At 43.6% G+C, this 22,137-nt stretch overlaps 2 protein-coding genes across 5 annotated transcripts in view; one reads left to right on the top strand and one right to left on the bottom strand.

Annotated features, from left to right (window-relative positions):
• Positions 1–22,137, bottom strand: part of col14a1a (collagen, type XIV, alpha 1a) — a 169,290-nt gene that overhangs the window by 52,496 nt on the left and 94,657 nt on the right. For all 4 annotated transcript variants that reach the window (XM_080427017.1, XM_080427019.1, XM_080427018.1 and 1 more), the window contains exons 25-31: positions 20,731–20,805; positions 18,817–18,956; positions 14,487–14,610; positions 3,258–3,401; positions 2,956–3,120; positions 2,327–2,365; positions 1,987–2,125 (exon numbers count right to left, since the gene is read on the bottom strand). In XM_080427017.1, the coding sequence (XP_080283143.1) occupies positions 1,987–2,125; positions 2,327–2,365; positions 2,956–3,120; positions 3,258–3,401; positions 14,487–14,610; positions 18,817–18,956; positions 20,731–20,805 (826 nt within the window). The remainder of the gene's footprint in view (positions 1–1,986; positions 2,126–2,326; positions 2,366–2,955; positions 3,121–3,257; positions 3,402–14,486; positions 14,611–18,816; positions 18,957–20,730; positions 20,806–22,137) is intronic.
• On the top strand, positions 5,327–6,247 carry LOC308084393 (transcription elongation factor A protein 1-like; the record flags this gene model as incomplete). The annotated part of the gene is made up of 1 exon (XM_080427039.1): positions 5,327–6,247. The coding sequence occupies one exon, from the start codon at positions 5,327–5,329 to the stop codon at positions 6,245–6,247; it is 921 nt and encodes a 306-aa protein (XP_080283165.1).

The raw sequence follows: 22,137 nt of genomic DNA, 5'->3' as shown, positions 1-22,137 counted from the left end.
ATATGGTGAAAGCAGACTGCTACATACTCCCCCAGCAACGCACGGGTGGCTTGATGGAGTCACTGGCTTCTACCCCTGTCTACACTGTGTAGCTTGTAAATATTCCAAGAAAATTAACACATTTAAAAGTGCAATCACTAACAAACAATACACCATCAGACAATTTGTCAATTGCAGTTCTTCCAATGTAGTCTACATTATTTCCTGTAAATGCAATCTCCAGTATGTAGGAAAACATCCAGACGGCAGACGCATTATAGAACACATGAGTGACATTAAATCTCCCATTGCCAGACACTTTATGGAAGCCGGTCACTCCATAGCAGATCTGTCATTTATAGTGATAGAACAAGTTAAGAAATCCAGAAGAGGTGGTGATTTAGACACCTTCAACAACTCCTTCAAACTGAATCCATGGATTTTCCATTTACAGTCTGTTAACCCGGGTGGCATGAATGAAGACCTCTCCCTTCAGTGCTACCTATAGGAACCCTGTAATGAATATCCTATGTACTATGTTGTAATGTTTTTTCAAAAAAATCTTTCAAATATATATTTTTTCAAATGCTAACATGTCTATATGTGAAATGGTCTGTACAATGAACTTGATGATTTCAAATGTAATACGGTGTAATAATATTATTGTCTCTGTCTAAGGAGTCTTCCTTAATATTTTATGCAGCGAGCAAGTGTTCTTCTGACAGTTTTCCTGGACTGCATGAAGAAAGAATATATTCCAAACAAACTGGAGGGTTTCTATCTATTATAATTGCAACTGAACATGCTCCATTTAGCAGCAGCTTTTCTGTCAATTTGACTTCAATTTCAAAGTCAATTTGCTCCATTTTCAGTATTAATTTGCTGTTAAAAAAGGCAGGAATTAGTGAAGCCTGGATTTCATCAATCACAATGATCTATTTTCCGATAAACATACATTACATTAAATAGTTTAATGCAGTAAAATTTTAATGATTTTGTGAAAAGGGGCCTGATCACAATTAACCTAAACCAAATCATAATTTCCTACATCTACTGCTAGGCGGCCATTATATTGAATTTAAATATTAAGATGAATGTTTGACCAATTAGCCTGCATGCCAGACACTGAGACTTGGTTCACTTGGTTCAATGTTATTCTGACAGAGAGAAAATATCACAGACAAGAAGCTCAAAATACTACAGTACCTAGGGATCAATGTTCAAAGCTGTTACTGTTTGTATATGTGGGAGCTGCAGAACCCATAGCACAGCCCAGGTGTTACGTGTGGGACTTGAAACCTGGTTCATTTGTAAGATAAATACCAAAGCAAAACAAAAGGAAATCTCACAAAAGAGAAAGCAATTTTCATTGGCAGACATGTTGAACAGTTTGAGGACCCATAGCGTATGACTGGCTGGCTGGTGATTCAAAGTGTGCAGCTGCATCCTGCAGACCACTAAGACTTACCACTCCCCATTTAGAAGTCTCTGGATAATCTCTTTGTAAGGAAACATGGGTGGATAAACACTAAACTGGGCTATAAATAATACATGGAAAGTGTTTTGTGTGTAGGATGAGACAGCGTGGGCTCATTTATTGGTCCTGTATTGGCCGTAGCTTTGTCCAGAATGAGATGATAGTTGAATCAACTCAGTGGATAGTTAACTAATTGACTAACCTGTTCATTCATTAACAACTGTTTCCCATTTTAACACAATATGTGGATTGTGACAGGATTAGGCCATCCGACTGAGTAACTAACTTTTTTTATTTATTTATTTTTTATGCTTTTCTCTTTTCTTTTTTGGTACAAAGTGTTATTTTTTTTCTCTGTATATTTTTTATGTTGTTATTGAACTGTTTGGTTCTATGAAATTAATACCCAAGGACCTCAACGGAAACAAGTCCGCAAGGACTTTTTTGGACGGACCTTTTAGTATTATAAATGTAACTGTGATGTTTTACATTCTTTTTGCCTAACAAAAATCAATCAATCAACAACCTACTTGGTGGGCTGAGACACCAGGGCATCTCGGTGCAGCCTGTAACAAGGGAAGCTGTTGAAGGAACCCGGCTCCAGGGAAACTCCAGGCACGGTGCTATACTCCTTCTCCACTAGGCCAAACATCTCCATCATACGGAAACCTGAAAGGAGACACATCATCATCATCATCATCATCATCATCATCATCATCCTTTCTGCTATCATCACCGTCATTGTTACTATGAATAGTATCCTCATTGACTGTAATAATCATCACTGTTGCTAGTGTCACCACCATTCATCTATTCTTCCTTTCTCATCGTTACATGCTTCAGATTGTGTGCGTGATTCAAGTGTCTCACCTGCCATGGTGTTTCCACTCATCAGAACAGATGGACAAGCTGGAAGACAGGGATGTTTCTGTAAGTCATATTATATATACAGTATGTGCATATTATTTTAACAGTCACTCACCAGAGTAACTAGAATTGGGTACCAAGCCATCCAGCCCATAGGTCAGGAGTCTATGTCCTGTTTCTGCAGCATGTACGAGTCATACATCCCCCGGCCATGATGTACAAGTACACCCCCTGGACATGTCGCAGGGACTTACCCCCCATACAACCATTGACGCTCAGTGCCAAGCACGGTGCATTGGGTGCCATTTTTATAGTCTTTGGTATGATTCGGCCGGGGATTGAACCCCGACCTCCTAATCTCAGGGAGGTCAAATATCAAAAAAATCACGCCTTTGCTCCTGCACTCTCTGTCTCTCTCTCTCAGACACACACACGGGCACACACACGCGGTCACACACACACACACACACACACCCACACAGTCAGCACTCTCGCACTCGCACTCGTACTCTCTCAACTTGCAGAACATTTTGGAGTTCAGTCTGACTGCTTGTCTATGTGCGACACTCTCTTTATGTTCTCTCTCTCTCGTTCTCCTGTTGTTTCATTTCATTCTCTCATCTGTTACTCACTAGCAGTAGCAGCCTCACAGACGAAGGTGATGAGTTGCTCCTCAATTTTCTTCACAGCATCCAGATCGTCAACAAAGAAGACATGTCTGTCACTGGGCTTACTGGCAATGTTCACCAGCTCCCCATAATCGGCATCAGCAAAGCCAATGGCAAAGATGATATAACCTGGGAATGAAGTCAAACACCAAGAATCACTATACCGTATGTTGAAAGCCAAGGAATATAATGAAACTCATGGTTAACCACATGAACCCTACAGTCTGGTGCAGTGTACTGTATATGTATCATTCTTTGGAACCTACCCTCCATCTGCATCTCCTTGGACACCTTGTTGACATCGTCTTGGGAACGGCCATCAGTCAGGACGACTAGGACCCTGGGAACGCCCCTCCTTGCCCCTCCCTCTGGTGTGAAGATGGACTCCTTCACGTGTTTAATGGCCCGACCTGATGAAACAGAAGGATAATTCACTCCTCACCACACAGCCTCTAGTCCTGGAACCTCGTACAAAACAGGTACTGAAATAAACAGCTTTACAATTCTTCTTTACAGAAGAATAATTTAATAACAAACAAGAATCCTATTATGAAATAAATGTTATTATCCTCTATTATATTTATATTATGCACACCTGTCTCTACAGAGCCACAGCATTGTTAACCACAGTTACAGCACAAACAAATAGGCCATTCAGTTTACCTCTATAATGCATTCACTATATTTAAATTGAGTCGGTCCACTCACTAAAACTTGTGCATGCATGCGCACACACACACACACACACGGGCGCACACACATGCACGCACGCACACACACACACACACACACACACACACACACACACACACACACACACACACACACACACACACACACACACACACACACACACACACACACACACACACACACACACACAAACACACACACACACACACACGTCTTGGCTGAAATACAGAACTTGGCACTATGTGGTCTCGGACAACAACCTGGCGGATGATATAACCAGGGGAAAGACACTAGCCGGAGCTGAAACCGCAGAGCAACTGACTGGTACTAAGTAGGGAGTAAGGACCGCCCTTTCTTCAAGCGGCACCAGACCAGTGGCCAGAGACTCAACCGATAACACACCTTGCCAGTGGAAACCTCAGGAAGCCAACCCTATACAACCTCACCACCATAAACCCTTGTTCCGGAATACCTGATGTCAACTCATTCACATCACTTGGCAGACCTAATTGAAGTTCAGTTCAAGCCAATGCTAAACCTCCAGCTAACATCCAAAGACATTGATGGGGCAGCCAGATCCAACAGCTCGTCTATCCTGAGTTAGACCTGTTGGGTCGGCATAGACGGATGGATACACAGTCAGATGCTAGGAGATCATTAAAAAGACAAGAGAACTTCACATCTTCAAAAAAAAAAAGCTGTTGGAAAGACAAGCACAAACCTTAATAACAAGCTTAAAGTGGTGGTGCCATGGTTTTGCACTTTTTCTGTTTTTCATGTGTCTATGAGGTTGATAGAACTTCATTAAGCCCCCTGGTGGTGTTTTTATGGTGTTTTATGTCTACTCTGACTATTTTGAGTTTCTACCTGGAGGCTGAAACCTTGAGGGTCAAACGTGCCAATAGAAAAACAGCGCTTTAGTGACATAGTAAGAATATACCCTCCCCCTCATTATCATAACACAACAGGTGTGGGCATGAGGAGGAGGAGGGACTAGGACAGGTGCGTGGTGCTAAGGTGGTGGAGGAGGTGCTAAGGTGAGAACCAGGTATACTTAATGAACTGGAGGCGTGTCCACATTAAAACATAATTTTAATAACTTCTGTATACTTTTTTGAAAAAAATCTTCCTCCTAGTATAACCATAATACCTGATGATTATGTTTTAGGGGGGGGGGGGTGGAATCACTGAAAATCACGGCACCCCGCCTTTAATAACAAGCTCACAACGCGACGCGTTGCATCGCATTGTGAGCTTGTCGTACTGCTATTTTCAACGAAAGCTTTCCCCACAATACCGATGCTGGGGTTTAAGTGGTTAAAGTAGTTTGGCCCTGAAGTGGGGAGCCGTATAGAATATTGTTGTTGTTTACCCAAATATGGAGTTCCACACATCATCAACATTTGCCAAATAAATATTAGTATACGACTAAATACTCCATATTTGGGGAAATATTTGATGATGTCATGAAATACCACATCACAGGGCTCCGGACTGTTTATAAAATAATATCCACCACGGGAAGAACTAGTCACGTCTGCTCCTGCACAAGATTTGCTGTGTGGTCCATCAAGCAGACTCTGTGTTGTGGCCTCTGTCATCACATTTTCTTAAATTTTCTTACATTCCCCCTTTCTCCAAAATGGGCAAAACGGACGAAGAGGTGATCATTAGAATCTCCAAGAAAATTGATAAAATGGCTCAGAAGAAAAGTGAGTCTGGGGCTTTGGACCTACTGAAGGAGCTGCGATGTGTCCCCATGTCTCTGGACTTGCTTCAATCTACTAGGATTGGGATGTCTGTCAATGCCATCCGCAAGCAGAGTGCAGATAAGCAGGTGTCATCCCTAGCCAAGGCCTTGATCAAATCATGGAAGAAGCTTTTAGATGAGCCTGCGGGTAGAGACACATCTTCAGAGACGAGGAAAGAACAGTCAACGCCTGTCTCTCCCTCACAGGGAACCCCAGAGCCCAACGAGGAAAGCAGCTCCAACAGCAGCCCCAAGAGTGAGCCTGCAGATATTCCAACCAACACACTCATCTCCACGTTCCCCCGCGCACCCAGCACCTCTGACCCGGTTAGGAACAAGTGCCGGGAGTTGCTGTCCAGCGCTCTGCAGACAGGAGACGACTATATTGCCATTGGGGCTGACTGTGAAGTCCTGGGGGCACAGATCGAGCAATGCATCGCCCAAGAGTTCAAGAATACCGACGTGAAATACAAGAACCGAGTTCGGAGTCGGATCTCCAATCTAAAGGACGTGAAAAACCCCAACCTGAGGAGGACTGTGCTGTGCGGGAACGTGTCCCCTGAACGCATTGCCAAGATGACAGCAGAGGACATGGCCAGCGATGAGCTCAAAGAGATGAGAAAGAACTTGACCAAAGAGAGTGTAAGGGACCATCAGATGGCCACCCCCGAAGGCACAGAGTCTGAACTGTTGACCTGCGGCAAGTGCAAGAGAAAGAAGTGCACCTATACACAGATTCAGACTCGTAGTGGTGATGAGCCTATGACCACATATGTACTCTGTAATGACTGCGGACATAGGTGGAAGTTCTGAATTAACAATATATATATCCTTAGAATAAAAAATTCCCGGACCAGGAATCTGTCTATCTCCAACAGATTTTGTTTAAAGTGGTACCTAGCGCACAAATTGCCATATAAATATACCACTGCTTATTATTTGTTGTTCCCTTGCCCCCTTTTAAACATTTTAACATTGTGGTTCTCTGTAAGAGACGAGACGTCTACAAATGGGTCTGTCTGTCTTGTCTGTTTGCAAACCACTGGATCGATCAGCACCAAGTGTTCTGTGCACACTTCCAGTAGGCCAAGGAAGTACCGCCACAAATTTTTTTCTTCACTTTTTAAAATATTTTTGGAAATATTTAACATACATTCTGTTAAGTGAATTGGATAGCTTTCAGACCTGCCCAAATATGGTCATATTATAAATCATAGATACGTCATACTGTAAATGACTGCCATCACAGACTGGCCACATGAAGTCTGAGATTCACATGTTGAGTCAGAGTTGTTCTGAACCGCTTTCCCTCGGAACCTTACATCTGACACAAACCTAGACCCCGAATAGGTGCATGTGCGCTCGCACACACACACACACACACACACACACACACACACACACACACACACACACACACACACACACACACACACACACACGCGCACACACACGCGCACAATGTATTTACTACTTAAATGTACCAAATATGCTTATGATCTTAAGCAACACCTCCAAACAGACATGGCCTCACAACCTTTGGCACAGTGGGTGACCTTTGGCACCCCCTCCCTCCAAGTGGGGAAACACTGTGTTAAGCTATACTTGCTATTACACCTTTCTTCTAGACCCTGTGTTGTTGATCTTGGTATGGCGTGGCTCTTTAGGAGGAGAGCCATCAATAAATGGGTCTGTCTGTCTGTCTGTGTCAGGGGCTAATCTTGCACACCGCTGGACTCGATCATCGCCAAGGAAGTAACTCCCCAACCTCCTTAAGTGGCTGGATGTCTTTAAATAGGGTCTTTAAACACTTCTTAGCTTGTGGATCTGCTATTTTTTGCAAATGTTCCCCTCAGAATGGGCATGCTGGGGTTCAAGTGACAAGTGGTTAAGAGGGTCTGCGTGCGTGCGTGCGTGCGTGCGTGCGTGCGTGCGTGCGTGCGTGCGTGCGTGCGTGCGTGCGTGCGTGCGTGCGTGCGTGCGTGCCTGCGCGCGTGCCTGCGTGCGTGCGTGCGTGTGCGTGTGTGTGCGTGCGAGCGTGCACGTGTGTGTGCCCGAAGCTAATCTCGCAAACCTCTGGACCAATCAGCATCAAACAGGCTTAAATATCTACACAATTATTTTCTTTTTTTCACATTTTATACTTTTTGAAATATTGAATAATAATGGAAATAAATGCGGGTGTGATCATGCCGAAACCCTGCCCAACTTTGGAGGCATACTGTAGGTCATAGATATGCCATATACGACTGACGTCCTAGATGACTGACTGACGTCCTAGATGACTGGCTAGCCACATGAAATCTGAGATCCACATTGGAGCCACGTCCAAGTTTCACATATGAGCCATGTCAATTCTATGATCCAACATTTCCTAGTTTAAATTACTTTAAAACACAAAGACAATCAATAGCTGTCAAAACCCATAGTACTGACATAATAGATGAATGACATCATATATGGTTGAATATGACTGCTGTAACTTCTAGTTATATAAATACTAGGGCGATACCCGTTGGGAACGATGCCAACTGTTATTTCTGCCAGCCCACCCTAGCTAGAAACGGCACTGGAAGCCACTTTATTAGACCCCTTGTTATAACATTGTACAATTTGCCGTGGCATTCTCAATCAAGAAACTGCTGCTGTTTGCCTTTGTTACTTTACAGGTTATTCTACAGAATAACCACACAGGCAGTCGGTTTACAAAATGACACAAACCTCTGAATTAACACGGCAAAGAACTAAGCTAATGACAGTTTATTTTACAAAATGTATTTGGTTATTTTACAGATTCACTAGTCATTAGCAAAATAACATTTTTATTGTCTCCGCCAGGCCGAAAGGCATGGCGAGAGAGTATGTTTTACCCCCTGTCCGTCCGTCCATGTGTCCGTCCATGTGTCCGTGTGTGTGTGTGTGTGTGTGTGTGTGTGTGTGTGTCCGTCCGTCCTTCTGTCTGCGACCAGCTAATCTCCGCCACCGTTGGCCCGGTCACTGTGAAACTGTGCACACACACTCCCTGGATGCCACAGCAGAACCTCTGCCCCACATTTTTCAGATCAGCCCGTCATAGGCTAGCGCCACCATGAGGCCGACTTTTGCAAAACACATTTTTTGCTATTACTCCTACAGATTTTGTCCAAAAAACATGCAAATCGGTACACAGTATCTCCATAGCCATGTGATCAACACGGATCTGTCCGATTTCCCATGTTCCATCCTCATTGGCTAAGGTTGGATTCCAAAGTTTGCAGGATTGGTCCGTTTTGAACAAAATGCCTCAAATCATGAACGCAGCGTGCCATTTCCGTGAAAGTTTGCACGCACATTCCCACTAGGCCGCGGAAGAAATGCCCCCCTTTTCACATTGCCCTGTTATAGCGCCACCAGCAGGTCTACTTTAGCAAAACACATTTTTGCAACAAAATGCCTCAAATCATGAATGCATGCACATTCCCACTAGGCCGAGGAAGAAATGGCACCCTTTTCACATTGGCCTATTATAGCGCCACCAGGAGGCCACAATAACGTACCTGACCTGGCGGAGACCTGTGCTCCGAGGAGCACTTTTTCTAGTTGTATTTACTTTTTCCTAAATGACGTTTCCTGCATTCATAGTTACATATAGTGTGTGTGTGTGTGTGTGTGTGTGTGTGTGTGTGTGTGTGTGTGTGTGTGTGTGTGTGAGAGTGTGTGTGTGTGTGTGTGTTGTGTGTGTGTGTGTGTGTGTGTGTGTGTGTGTGTGTGTGTGTGTGTGTGTGTGTGTGTGTGTGTGTGTGTGTGTGTGTGTGTGTGTGCGTGCGTGCGTGCGTGCGCGCGCGCGCGTGCGTGCGTGCGTGTGCGTGCGTGTGTGTGTTATATTATCTCTCTATCTCTGAATTTCTAGACCATTTCAGCCTCAACGCCCCCTCCCTCCTTTTTAGTTTACTTCTTCACTGAGCTGTCAGAGAAGACAAATGACAGACTTCTGGCTGGTAAACAGCAGTGTTGTCAGAGACCTACTGTACCAGTAATACATCTGTTTCTACACCGTTCTATCATACTGGGTCAGACTGGAAGTAGCCAGGCATGAAAAGAAAGGAGAGGAGAGGAGAGGAGAGGAGAGGAGAGGAGAGGAGAGGAGAGGAGAGGAGAGGAGAGGAGAGGAGAGGAGAGGAGAGGAGAGGAGAGGAGAGGAGAGGAGAGGAGAGGAGAGGAGAGGAGAGGAGAGGAGTGTTAAAAGGCAGAGGAGGGATAGATAGAAAGATGCACAGAGGCAGAGAAGGTGCACAGAGGCAGGTGCACAGAGGCAGAGATTTAGGAGAAAGAAAGAAAGAAAGAAAGAAAGAAAGAAAGAAAGAAAGAAAGAAAGAAAGAAAGAGCAATAGATCAGGGGTCTTCAACAGAGGGTCCGGGATCCCTAGGGGGTCCTAAGAGTTACTACAGGGGGGCCGCCAAATCTTTGTGTGATAGATATATTAGTTTTTTACATTAAACACTTCTTTTTTTTTTACATGAAACACTATTTTTTTTACATAAACCACTTAGCAGCACCCTAGCATCCCTATTCCCTGTATAAGGGGAACTTTAGCCAAAAATAGCAGAGGCATTGTGAGCTTGTAGATCGGCTATTTTCGTCAGAGAGGTTTGGTGTAGAGGGGAAAAAGGAGCAAATCAACTACAGAGCCAAAGGTCAAGTTTACTAAGTTTAAGTTTAAGGGTTTAAGTGGTTAAACGTCTGAGAATACACAAAAAAACATACATTTACACAACACTGATAGTCAGTGAAGCTATCTATGAAATGTATGAAAAGGTTTGATCTGCAACACGGTTTTATACAATATGTAGTGGGGGGGGGGGGGGTTCCCTGCGCTTCATCTCTCTCTCAGGGATCCTTGGCCTGAAAAACGTTGAAGATCCCTGCGATAGATAGATGTCCAGGGGTCTTAGGATCAACGGCCCATCATAAATCAGCTGTCCCTCTCTATGTGTGTCAGTGCCCTGTGCTGCATCAATTCTCAGTCTGCTTCATTCTCAGGAGCTTTTAGCCTCCAGTCCCACAGTTCTCACTCTGCTGGCTGAATCAATCCAAACTGTTCAACCAAGAGCAGACACACCCACCACCGTTGTTACAATGCTGGCTGAAGCGATCCAAAACTGTTCAACCAAGAGTACACACACTGTAGAATAGAACTAATAAAAATTCAAATTTTTAACATAAATTATTTATTTTATTTGCTTGTTTCACGGGTGAGCTACTTACTGCTTCTGGCTTCCTGGATGCAGGAGGTGAACCATGAATCTGTATGTACAAATTATGATGTGCAGTATAAATAATAATTTCATTAGACTTTACTGTAGGTTCATCAGCCTACAAACTGTGAATTTGAATTAAAAATATCAAAGTGTCACTATCCTACACAGTAAAATCCACATTTGTACACTCTTTAAATTTAAATTTAAAGAGTGCACACTTACTTTTCTGTTCTAGGTTCTCAGATTGGAGCTCCATTTTCAATGCTTTTGCTGAAAGAGTTGGATAACCTATTAAATGCAACCCCCTTACACTTACAGCCCTCTTTGATGTTCAAACTAAAGATTGAACACAGTCTACCAAACAGCCAGTCTTTTTACACTACTCTAGCAAGAAGATGAATCCTGTTAAATTTAAAGGAAAGCTCCCCTCAAAAGTTTAACCACTTAAAACCTATATACTTCTTGACCGGGGTCCACTCCTTCTTTCCTCTAAACCAAACAATGTTGTGAGCTTACAGATCTGCTATTTTTGCCAAATACATTTATCCTTCGTCAACTGAGATTTTGAAGTTTGGTTAGTACCTTTTCTTTTTTCAATTTGTCTTTCTCCTTACTAACGGGAATGAGTTGATTATCATGTTCATACAGTACATCATTTATCACCCACAGTAATGAAATCATTATGTTCTTCTCACACATCAGAAACACTGCTAGAATAAGAAGCATAAGGAGAGGGAGGAAGCTAAATAACACATTGAGGCCAAACATGTCCCAACTAATCTCTCTGTGAAAATGTATTCCTGAACAGCAGAGGATTAACACTACAACTAAGGCTGACACTGGAATTCAGTCACTCTGACACACACACTCTCGCAGGGATTAACACTAATACGACTATAGTGACTGGAAATCGATCATACCAAAATACAAAATATTCCCACAGTCGCACAGGAGCACACACACACACACACGGAAAAACACGGAAACACACACGCGCACCCACCCACCCACGCACGCACGCACGCACGCACGCACGCACGCACGCACGCACGCACGCACGCACGCACGCACGCACGCACGCACGCACGCACACAGTTTCCTCTACATAAATACAGTGGAGTAGAGTCAGGGATTAGTGCAAATACTTCTGTAGATACTGGAAATCAATCATACCAACTCACACATACAGTACATGCAGGGATAATCACTAACACAACAACAGCTACTTCCAATCAATCATTCCCACCAACACGGCATGACAGGGCTAAGGCTAATGCCTTAATGAAAAATACATAGTGGAAAGCCAAACCACAGCATATCTGCTTCAGCACACTGGACCCCATACATGCACTTATAGTAGTGGATAGCGGGAGTAGCACTGTATACAACATGACAGGAATTAACACAGAGGGGGAAAGGAAGATGATAGAGTTTCTACGACAGACAACTGTTCGCATTTGTGGCACCCCCTATGGGCAGATGTGAAAGCGGCTTTGGAGGTGCACTCTATAGAGGCCCCTCAACATGCATTTCCAATATGGGTATGAAGACGACAGCTTCCAATCCACGCGGCCTCCCCTGCGAGTAACGATAGATGGTGCAAGACCAGCTCTCCATGTTTGCTGTTAGAAAACGTTTGACTCTGAAGTGCCCTCTAGTGAATATTACTTAAAATCCATGCAAACGTAAAGGACACGTGGAAATTATGTGAGCAGTGACGGTTGTATTGTTTGAGGGAGTGGAAATGGGCCTATAGAGGCTAGCTTGTGATCACAAGGTCGCAGACACAAATTCCCACGCTAACTGGGATAGTTTGAACAGGGAAATTGAATGAGTATGGCCTCTCGTTCCCAACATCAACCACGAGTCACACTAAACCCCCGGTTGCTACTGTACAGTGGAGCTGCTCTGTGGCCAATCTAGAGAAGCCTGCTGTGATATTGGAAAAACTCCCAGGTCAGTAGGATTGTGAGACAGGGCAGTACTTAGATACAGCACAGTATGCCTGGCAAAAGTTCCTCAGTGTAACGTTGAAATCCCTCAGTAGTCCCGGACCGCTGACCTAGCGGTCCGGGCACCTAGGCTGCTACTGTATGTAGCCAGACAGCGCATCGCGGGTTCGAGTCCCATTCCCGACGATCTTTACTGCATGTCTCTCCCCATCTCTCTTTCCCTATTTCCTGTCAATCTCCACTATACGCCATAAATAAAGGCATAAAAGCCACAAAAAATATCTTAAACAATAAATAAATCCCTCAGTAGTGCAGAAACCTGAAAAAAAAATTAGGTCATCAAGAGTGGACAAACTGTCCACTAACATTAATACAAATGTAATGTATTAATGCATTTTTAACGCTTTAGCCTGTCAGTGTTTATGAAGAATTTTATTAATCCAACTGCAATTATGTTTTAGGGTTAGGGTTAGCCTCTGTGTGTGTGTGTGTGTGTGTGTGTGTGTGTGTGTGTGTGTGTGTGTGTGTGTGTGTGTGTGTGTGTGTGTGTGTGTGTGTGTGTGTGTGTGTGTGTGTGTGTGCGTGTGTGTGTGTGTGTGTGTGTGTGTGTGTGTGTGTGAGAGAGAGAGAGGCTAGCCTAACCTACCCTCATGGGAGCTGTGTCAGGAAGGTAACATCATGGTTGTTTTTTTCTCTGTGCTGCCCTCAGAGAAAAAACACACGAGCGCGTGCTCTCTCTCTCTCTCTCTCTCTCTCTCTCTCTCTCCCCAGTTCTCTCTCTCTCTCCAGCTCCAATGTGGATCTCGGACTTCATGTGACCAGTCTGTGACATCAGCCATCTATGACGTCAATTGACTATGACATCTTTGACGTATGACTCCAACCTTGGGAACATTTCCCACCCAGACCCATTGACTACTAACTACCATATATAAAATGTAAGTTAAGGTATTATTAGTTCAAGAAGAATAAAACATCCATGTACGTATGTGAAAAGTCTAGTATAATGGAGGAACCTCTGTGGTCTTATGATAGGAGAATATTAATATTCCAGAAAAACAGCATTTCAGCATCTGCCTGGCCTCCTGGCCAAGGCTCGAGCCCCAGCAGGGCAAAAGCACCCAGAGCACCACCACAGCCTACTGGCAGCATGACACACACACAAAACCTCTCATAGACAGCTAGCCTGTTGCAGAGGCAGAGCCACACAGTAAAGCCCTCTGCCGACAAATTTAACCGTATGTTGCAGAAACAAGTTTATTTTTTGGACCAGTCTTGTCTAAATTATTTACACATGATCTCGGGAGTCATGTAACGACGTAATTGGCTTGAAAATGTTGTGGGAGGGGCCTATTTCTTTTAAACAAAACAGCATATATCTTGCAGAAAATATCTACTCATGGGCCTCTTGGGTCTCGACGGCCACAAGCCACACTTGCAATTTCCTGAAATTGCACCTTTTTAGTTTCTTCTAACTTCTGACAACAATACTGCAAAAACTTCTACTGTTACTCCTGTAAATGTGCTACCAATACGGCTTGTGATACTCTAGCCTCGATCTCCAGGCTTTTATTGTTTAGTTTTGCTAAAAAATAAAAGCCTGGCCCAGCCCGTCGGTGTACTCGGTATGAGGAAGTGTTTCACTTCCCAACCAACCAGAGTGCAGTGGGCGTCGCTCGTAATGTTGCGTTAACGGGGCGGGGGTTGACGGACAGATCGGTGAACCAATGGGATCAGGCGCAGTCTCTCGCCGTACACCCGCCCCTCTATACACGAAATCAGGAGCGTTGGGGCAGTCTAGTGATACTCTGACTAAAGTTTGGTAAAACTTTAGAATCTAAAGCAACAACTGCATGCCTGACCTGTTTTGGTGTTTCCTCCTTTGTATCGAATCTTCTGGATGGCCTCCAGCAGCGTCTCTTTGTTGCCATGAGATCTCAGCTGGAATTCTGTCCGTGCATCGTCACTGAACTGGGCTATGGCCACCTACGGAGACAGAGAAACAAAAGTGTCAAAACAAATCATAACAAGCTTGAAGCTTCGTACTCTCCCTAGTCCCTACACACACACAGTCACACACACACACACACGCACACGCACACGCACACGCACACGCACACGCGCACACACACACACACACACACACACACACACACACACACACACACACACACACATTTTCCACACAAAGCCCGAATCATGTGGATATCGGGATCCACGTGGGAACGGCATGGCTCCAATGTGGATCTCAGACTTCAAGTGGCCAGCTTGTGTCATCTTTGAGGTATGACTCCAAATTTGTGAACGGTTTCCAGACGTCCATTAAAAATGCAAGTTAATTATTTAAAAAAGCATAAAACATACGTTAAAAAAGAGAGACATTGGCCTACTGGTTGTGTGAATACGAAGTTTGGTGCTGATCAGTCCAGCAGTTTGCGAGATTAGCTCCAAACACACACAGTAGACACACACACCCTCCTACAGTAAAGACGTCTAGCCTCCTGCAGAGCCACACTGTAAATCAAGCAACAGTAGCAACAACCTCATCTGCTGTATGTACTACTTCACAAGAGAAGTGGATTAAATACAGTAGGTGAAACCAATACGGGATCATAGCTTTCACTGAAAGAGCTGGTGGTCCAGGCTTTTTAGACACTCTGTATGAAATCTGTCGACTGGGAATATCACATTATGGCCTCATTTTGCGAAAAGCTCTTTGAGCGCTTGATGAAAAAGCGGTGAAATATATATTCAGACTCATAAATCAGAGCCATAATCATCCTAATCACCTTACTCTAAGACGGCGATCAACTATCATTACCCCCGGACTGCTAATGGTGCTGTTGTTGGCATGGGCTGGTTTACATTCACCAGCCAGCTCACTCTCACATTCTCTGTACAGCCAAGTCCCCAGCTCTCTCACATTACTGCTAATGTTTTGCTGTGGGCAGCACCGCCAACCAGTTATTTTCTATGGTGTACAGGCAAGGCAGCAGACTGAAGAGCAGCAGGGAAGAATTGAAGCCTTCGAGGGGGGAAGGCTTCAATAGCAGGGTTTCGATAGCAGGGTTTAGTAAGCACCTCTGCGTTGGGTGGCGAATGAACAAAAGCTCTTGTAACATTGGCCTAGGGATACAGTATATGCTTGGGTCTATTGAAAGAGCCCTGCAGAAATGTATATAACAGTCAGCATTGGTGGCCAAATTTGAGCTCCGATCACTAAGACAGCTGGTAAAACAGTAGTCTGAGTCTGGCACGGCAATGCTCCCACCATGGTCACTTTTCACAGCTTCTGGGCCATTATGCACAGCCTTTTGACGCAGTGGAAATTGGTGATATTCACAGCACAGACTGCACTCTGTAACACAACAGACTTTAAGTTGATCATGTTGGTTGGTTAAAGCTTCTGTCATGTATTTATAATTTGCTGATAATAATGACAATACACTTCTACAAGTCAATGATACACAAGATGAAACCAGGGGCCATATGTATGTAGTGTAATGCATAAAACACTGCAAATGAGCAAAAATGTATGCAAAGATCTGTATTTATGTAAAGGAAACTTGAAGTGAGACAGTGTGTACCTCTCCGCATTCTCTGCAGGTATAGTGTATGCAGATATTCAGGGAGAATGTGTTTTGGGGAAAAAGAGGAGAGATTATGCAGGAACAATCATAAATGTGATGTGTTTTTTTTTTTACTGTTTTTTACACACTCAGTGTAATAGCCTGTGTTCTGAGCCCAATAAAATGTCAAAGTAGCATTAACATTTATGCATTTTAATTTGGTGGCAATAAATGGTTGAACTTTGAATCTTGTTTACTCTGTTTAAGTTCAGATAAGAAGAGGATACGTTATTGCCCATTATATTTACATGAAATAGAAAATTCTCCGCAAAACAACAGGAAAAATACTAAATGAATAGGCCGATATATTTCTCAAAAAAACTGTTGGGTATTGATGTCTCCGTGGATGTTGGTACAATGCCACTGACAGCTGTTTGATCCAGGATACTAGCCATTAGTGATGTGCGGGTCGGGTTTTTTCATGACCCGCCCCGCCCCGCCCCGCCACGGAACCCAACCCGCCTCAACCCGCCCCGCGAACCCATATATAAATCTATGGCTCAACCCGCCCGCGACCCGCGTGGGAAAAAAAAGATAATCATCATCATAATAGCTCAGATTTATATAGTGCTCTTTTAAGTACCCAAAGTTGCTTTAAATGTCTACAGTAGCACAACATTGTCATGGGCTAAATAAACAAGCATGTCAAAATAGTTTTTTGTTTTTTTTTGCGGGTGAGCTGACCCGCTCACCCGCAGCCCGCATAATTGCCTCTGAAATCCTGACTCGACCACCCGCGCCGCGGGTTGACCCGCGGGACCCGCGGGTTACGGTCGGCCCGCTCATCACTACTAGCTATGCACTGGTCCAGTGAAGAGAGTGCAACAGTCTCCTCTCCTGGGAGGTGACACTTGTCTTGTGACACTTTCTGGCCTCTCTTTATTGCGTACATTATACGTTGTGACAAACCAACGTTATTAATATGAACTTAGACTAGGAAATGTATATGGTATTAAGTTAACTGTGGGGACATTAGGGGTACAAATGTGTGTGTCCATACATCTGATGAAAATCTTCTGTACAGATAAATGCAGAACAATGTACAGTATGCGTCCATTTAGTGTGGATGCCGTGCAAACCTTCATGAACATGGCTGAAAGGCTATGAACTAGCCTTCTCTTTAGCATTACTCACAGATTTCAGACCTCTAGAATAACTTCTGTGCTCATGTTCTCGATATTTTTGAATGTTCAGTAATTTTACATACAGTTTTGAGCCAGCTAATACACAGTTTGGCTCATAGAACAACATTGATTTGCAGGGAAAACGGATCAAATCAGACTTATTGGAGGCTTTTACAGACACAACCTTTATAGGCTCTGACCTCACTGAATTGTCATAGCGAGGCCAGTGACAACAAAGTGAAACTCTACTCTTCTAATATCCTAATAATGCAAACTCTCAGTTCCTATTTGTTTGTACTGTATCTTTGCCTAAATCCATCTCTCTCTCCTTCATTCCATCATTTATTCTCTCCTGGTCTTGGGTTAAAACACTGAAATGAATACTGTAAGTACCATTAAAACACTTTCTCAACACAGCCTAAAAGTAATAAAACAAAGGTATGAGCGGATGATGTTTGACCCACTAAAGGTAGCTGCTATATTGTTATATATATTATTATATTGTAGTCTGTAGCCAGCCGTAATGAACACATTTTGCCGGTTCTGGTGTAGTATGCAATAGGCTTTAGTATGTAGATAATGGTTTGCTTATTTAGATCCCCATTAGCTTCTGTACTGTAACAGTAGCTACACCCATTAGTATTTTTAACAATACTTTGATAACACACATCAAAACACATCCGTAAACTCACAATAAGATTCAATATATTATACAACGACTAACACACCAAACTCAAAACCTGTCTAATTCATATGATTCTGGTGCTAATGAGCCAACATTCTATTTTTCTTCTGACTACACAAGGCTTAGCTAGATTTAATATTTTTTGCATAATTGAGTCTTTTATTTCCCCAGGTAAACCACGCCAAAGATGAATAAATTACTAGATGTCTCACTCTGTCACCGTTCTGCACGTATGCCATGTGGTGGTGAGAAAAACATGTTTCAGAGACATTATGCTAATATGCTTTTTAAATTGAGTTACAGAGAGAGAGAGAGAGAGAGACAGAGAGAGAGAGAGAGAGAGAGAGAGAGAGAGAGAGAGAGAGAGAGAGAGAGAGAGAGAGAGAGAGAGATTTTTTTAAATAATAAAATTAAATACATTAAAACAAGAACAAAAAAGAGAAAAAGTAACAAAAAATAAATAATAAATACAAATTGATTGAGCTGTAGACCAGATTGGTTGCTATGGTAACATTGACTGATGTAGGGCATGCTTGTCTGACCCCAATTCCAGCGATAGTGATTGAGAGCACATTCAGGACGCTTTAAATCCCATTTGCTCATCTCATGTTTGAGAAGTTCAATATAGCCGAGTCCCACGTCTCTCTAAATCCATCGCTCTGCTCAGCACTGAGATGAACACTTTCTTCTCCAAATCAGGGCGGCTGGAGACTGTTAATGTAAAATCATATAGATATGGGAAAGGCCAGCTGACCTGTGTGCCGTCTGGTCCGATCAGATCCAATGATCCCATGGTGCTGTAGAGGAATCGTGTGATCTTGAGGAAATTGTCATCTCCAATGGACCAGGAGCCATCCACCAGGAATACCAGGTCAGCTTTGGCCTCCTTACACACTGGAGAGAATACAGAGAAATACAGATAAGAGAGACAGAGCGAATGACAGAAAGAAAGATGGAGATAGACAGACATGGGAAATATTCAGTAAGTATGTTGTGCCTTTCCCTTATATGATACTATAGATATGCCTGTTCCCTACTGAGTGTTTCTGAAAGGACTCTAAATATCCATGTGTACTCAAAATGGTTGTACTTATAGCATTAAAAAAATAAAACAAATACATATATAAACACACTCTAATGGTGGCATGACTATGTAAGCCTCTATAAATGCCTGGGGAACACTTATCTTTTCAACACAGAATGAAAGAATGTGTGTACACTATTCTTCAGCAGTAGCCTAGTATTGATGCTTAGAACATTAAGACCCTAGTGATTCAAATTTAATTCCTAAATCCAACACAGAACAGAATGTGCCAGTGGAGCTTTGTTGATTCTCTAAAATGATGTGGTTTCAACTCCGTGGCCATAGGCTAAGCTGTCTAGAAAATCACAGCTCATGCCGCTACGTGCATGACGCCACAAAAGTACCTCCAGCCATGAAAGCCTGAAATGCCTGGTGATGAAAAAGTGCAAGTGAAACTTGGATAGTATGACAGTTGGGTCATAATTATTGGGACGTAATTGATTTGTTCTCTTAGTTCAACTGCACTTTTTGGTGAGGTATAACGATTGCCATTTCCATTTGGCAAAATGAGGGATAGTTCGTCACCTCACTAGGACAATAGGACATACACACAAGCAGCCGGGTTGTATTGTGTGACTTCATCCCTGAACACTGCATAGAGATTTGTGCAGCCTTGTTCATAAACTGCACACGTAGTAACTTACTGTGCTGTCGATAGCTAAAGACAGGGACAGGGAGGCCATGCCATTATTAGACTGACTCAATGTCAATGTTTCTCTTCTGAGGACGCAAATGCCACCGTTTGAACCGAAATAATCAGAGCCTTCAACCTCATCAGTAGTGCTTTGGGAAAGGTTACATGAACAAAATATTTGTTATTAGAAGTGTGTAATAAAGTTAATAATCATCAAAGTCAAAGAGTTCGGCTAATCTAAGATTTCTTTCCTCTGCCTCCAACCTCTTTTTCTCCCTCACTCCTTCTGTCTCCTTCTTTTCCTCTCTGTCATATAATCATTCACCTGCTCTCTCTCTCACTCTCTCTCTCTCTCTCTCTCTCTCTCTCTCTCTCTCTCTCTCTCTCTCTCTCTCTCTCTCTCTCTCTCTCTCTCTCTCTCTCTCTCTCTCTCTCTCTCTCTCTCTCTCTCTCTCACTCTCTCTCTCTCTCTTTTAGTGGCACAGTCCTGAGTAAAGGTTACCCGTCATCGCCAATGGAAGGTTGGTTTGACAAAGGTCAAAAAACTGGATAGAGCAACACTGCAGGAGTGTGTGTGTGTGGGGGGGGGGGGGGGCTTAGGTATTGTTGCAGGTCATCCTGTATCTGGGCCACGGACCAGTCGGATAGAAACAGAGGTACAGTAGTTTCTGTAGTTTCTTTGCTGGAAGTTTCTGTTCACTGGTGGGATGAGACAGGGATTGGAATGGTGTTGGTCTGGTGATGGGAGTGGGGGGTGGAAGTAGGATACAGGGTGAAGGTGGATTCATTGTGGAGGTAGATACTGTATCCTTATGTTTCTAATCTTTTGGTTGCCCTACCTTTGAGATAATAATACGGTTTTAGTTGAAGTTGTAGTTAGGGGTAAGTGTAGTGGTTACATTCCCAAGTAAGACAAAATGTGTGTGCGGTAGGAGGTGATGATCACTCACCTTCTTTGGCGGGAGGGATGGCGGGAGGAGGCTCAGTGGCAGGGGGTTCAGTTGGTGCCAGGGTGGGTTCTGGCACTGGACACACACACACACACACACACACACACACACACACACACACACACACACACACACACACACACACACACACACACACACACACACACACAAGCCAAAGAGAAACAAAACAAGGTTATAAATCATATTGGCAGTGACAAGTGGCACCATCATCGTCGTTATCTACACAACGCGCACGCACGCACGCACGCACGCACGCACGCACGCACGCACGCACGCACGCACACACACACACACACACACACACACACACACACACACACACACACACACACACACACACACACACACACACACACACACACACACACACACACACACACACAGTGGTAGAAGTGAAAGTCATATTTCTCCAGAATTAGAGCTCAGAATTAGAGAATTAGAGATACTGTCTCCCTCCTGCCTTCAATAGCTGAGCTTTGGACCTCGATTATACAGAAAAATATTCCTGGTGCAATCTATCCCTTTATTACTTTCTGTCTGTCTTTCTCTCCATCATTCTATAATCACGATTACAATGCAAGGCTTTCTCTCTGTCATTCTTTATTCTTTTTCTCTTTCTGACTTTCTTTCATTTCTCTCTGTGTGCAAGTGAGATACAGAAGTGGGGCCTGGCAGACAGCGCAGCAAGTGAGTGTGGCGAGCCTGAGCAGACTGCAGACCACATAATCACCACCGTCCCCTGTATAGACCACCTTTGGAGGCCAGCCTCTTCCAAATGGGACCAGAGACGAGAGGGTGGCTAGACGACACTGAGCTGGACATAATGATGATGATACACGAAAGAAAAGAAGAAGTGAGATAAATAGGTCTAGCACTTTAGCCCCCTACTTGTCCAGTGAGAGGATTGTAATTCAAAACAGTTAAAGGACTATGCAAATGACAAGATTTGAACTGTACAGTATGTTTGAACGGTAGTTCAAACTGTATTCTTATGACGAATACAGAACTGAGTTTTAGTTTTATAATCGTTAAAGCACTAAATCTGTCTGTCTGTCTGTCTGTCTGTCTGTCTGTCTGTCTGTCTGTCTGTCTGTCTGTCTGTCTGTCTGTCTGTCTGTCTGTCAGCTGATCAGTGAACTGCCATCTGTGCTGTGAGACAATAAGGAGAGAGAGAGAGAGAGAGAGAGAGAGAGAGAGAGAGAGAGAGAGAGAGAGAGAGAGAGAGAGAGAGAGAGCGTGCGCGCGCGCGCGCAAGAGAGAGATTGAGATACAGTGATAAAGTGCAGGCTTAAACATGGGGTTGGCATAGACAAAGGGAGAGAGAGAGAGAGAGACAATTGAGAGACATTTGGAGAAAGAAAGATGAAGGTTATGCGGCCAAAAGCT

This window comes from Gymnoscopelus braueri (genome assembly GCF_963280865.1).
Source record: "Gymnoscopelus braueri genome assembly, chromosome: 4".
Lineage (NCBI taxonomy): Eukaryota > Metazoa > Chordata > Actinopteri > Myctophiformes > Myctophidae > Gymnoscopelus > Gymnoscopelus braueri.
This window is presented reverse-complemented; position numbering and strand designations above follow the sequence as displayed.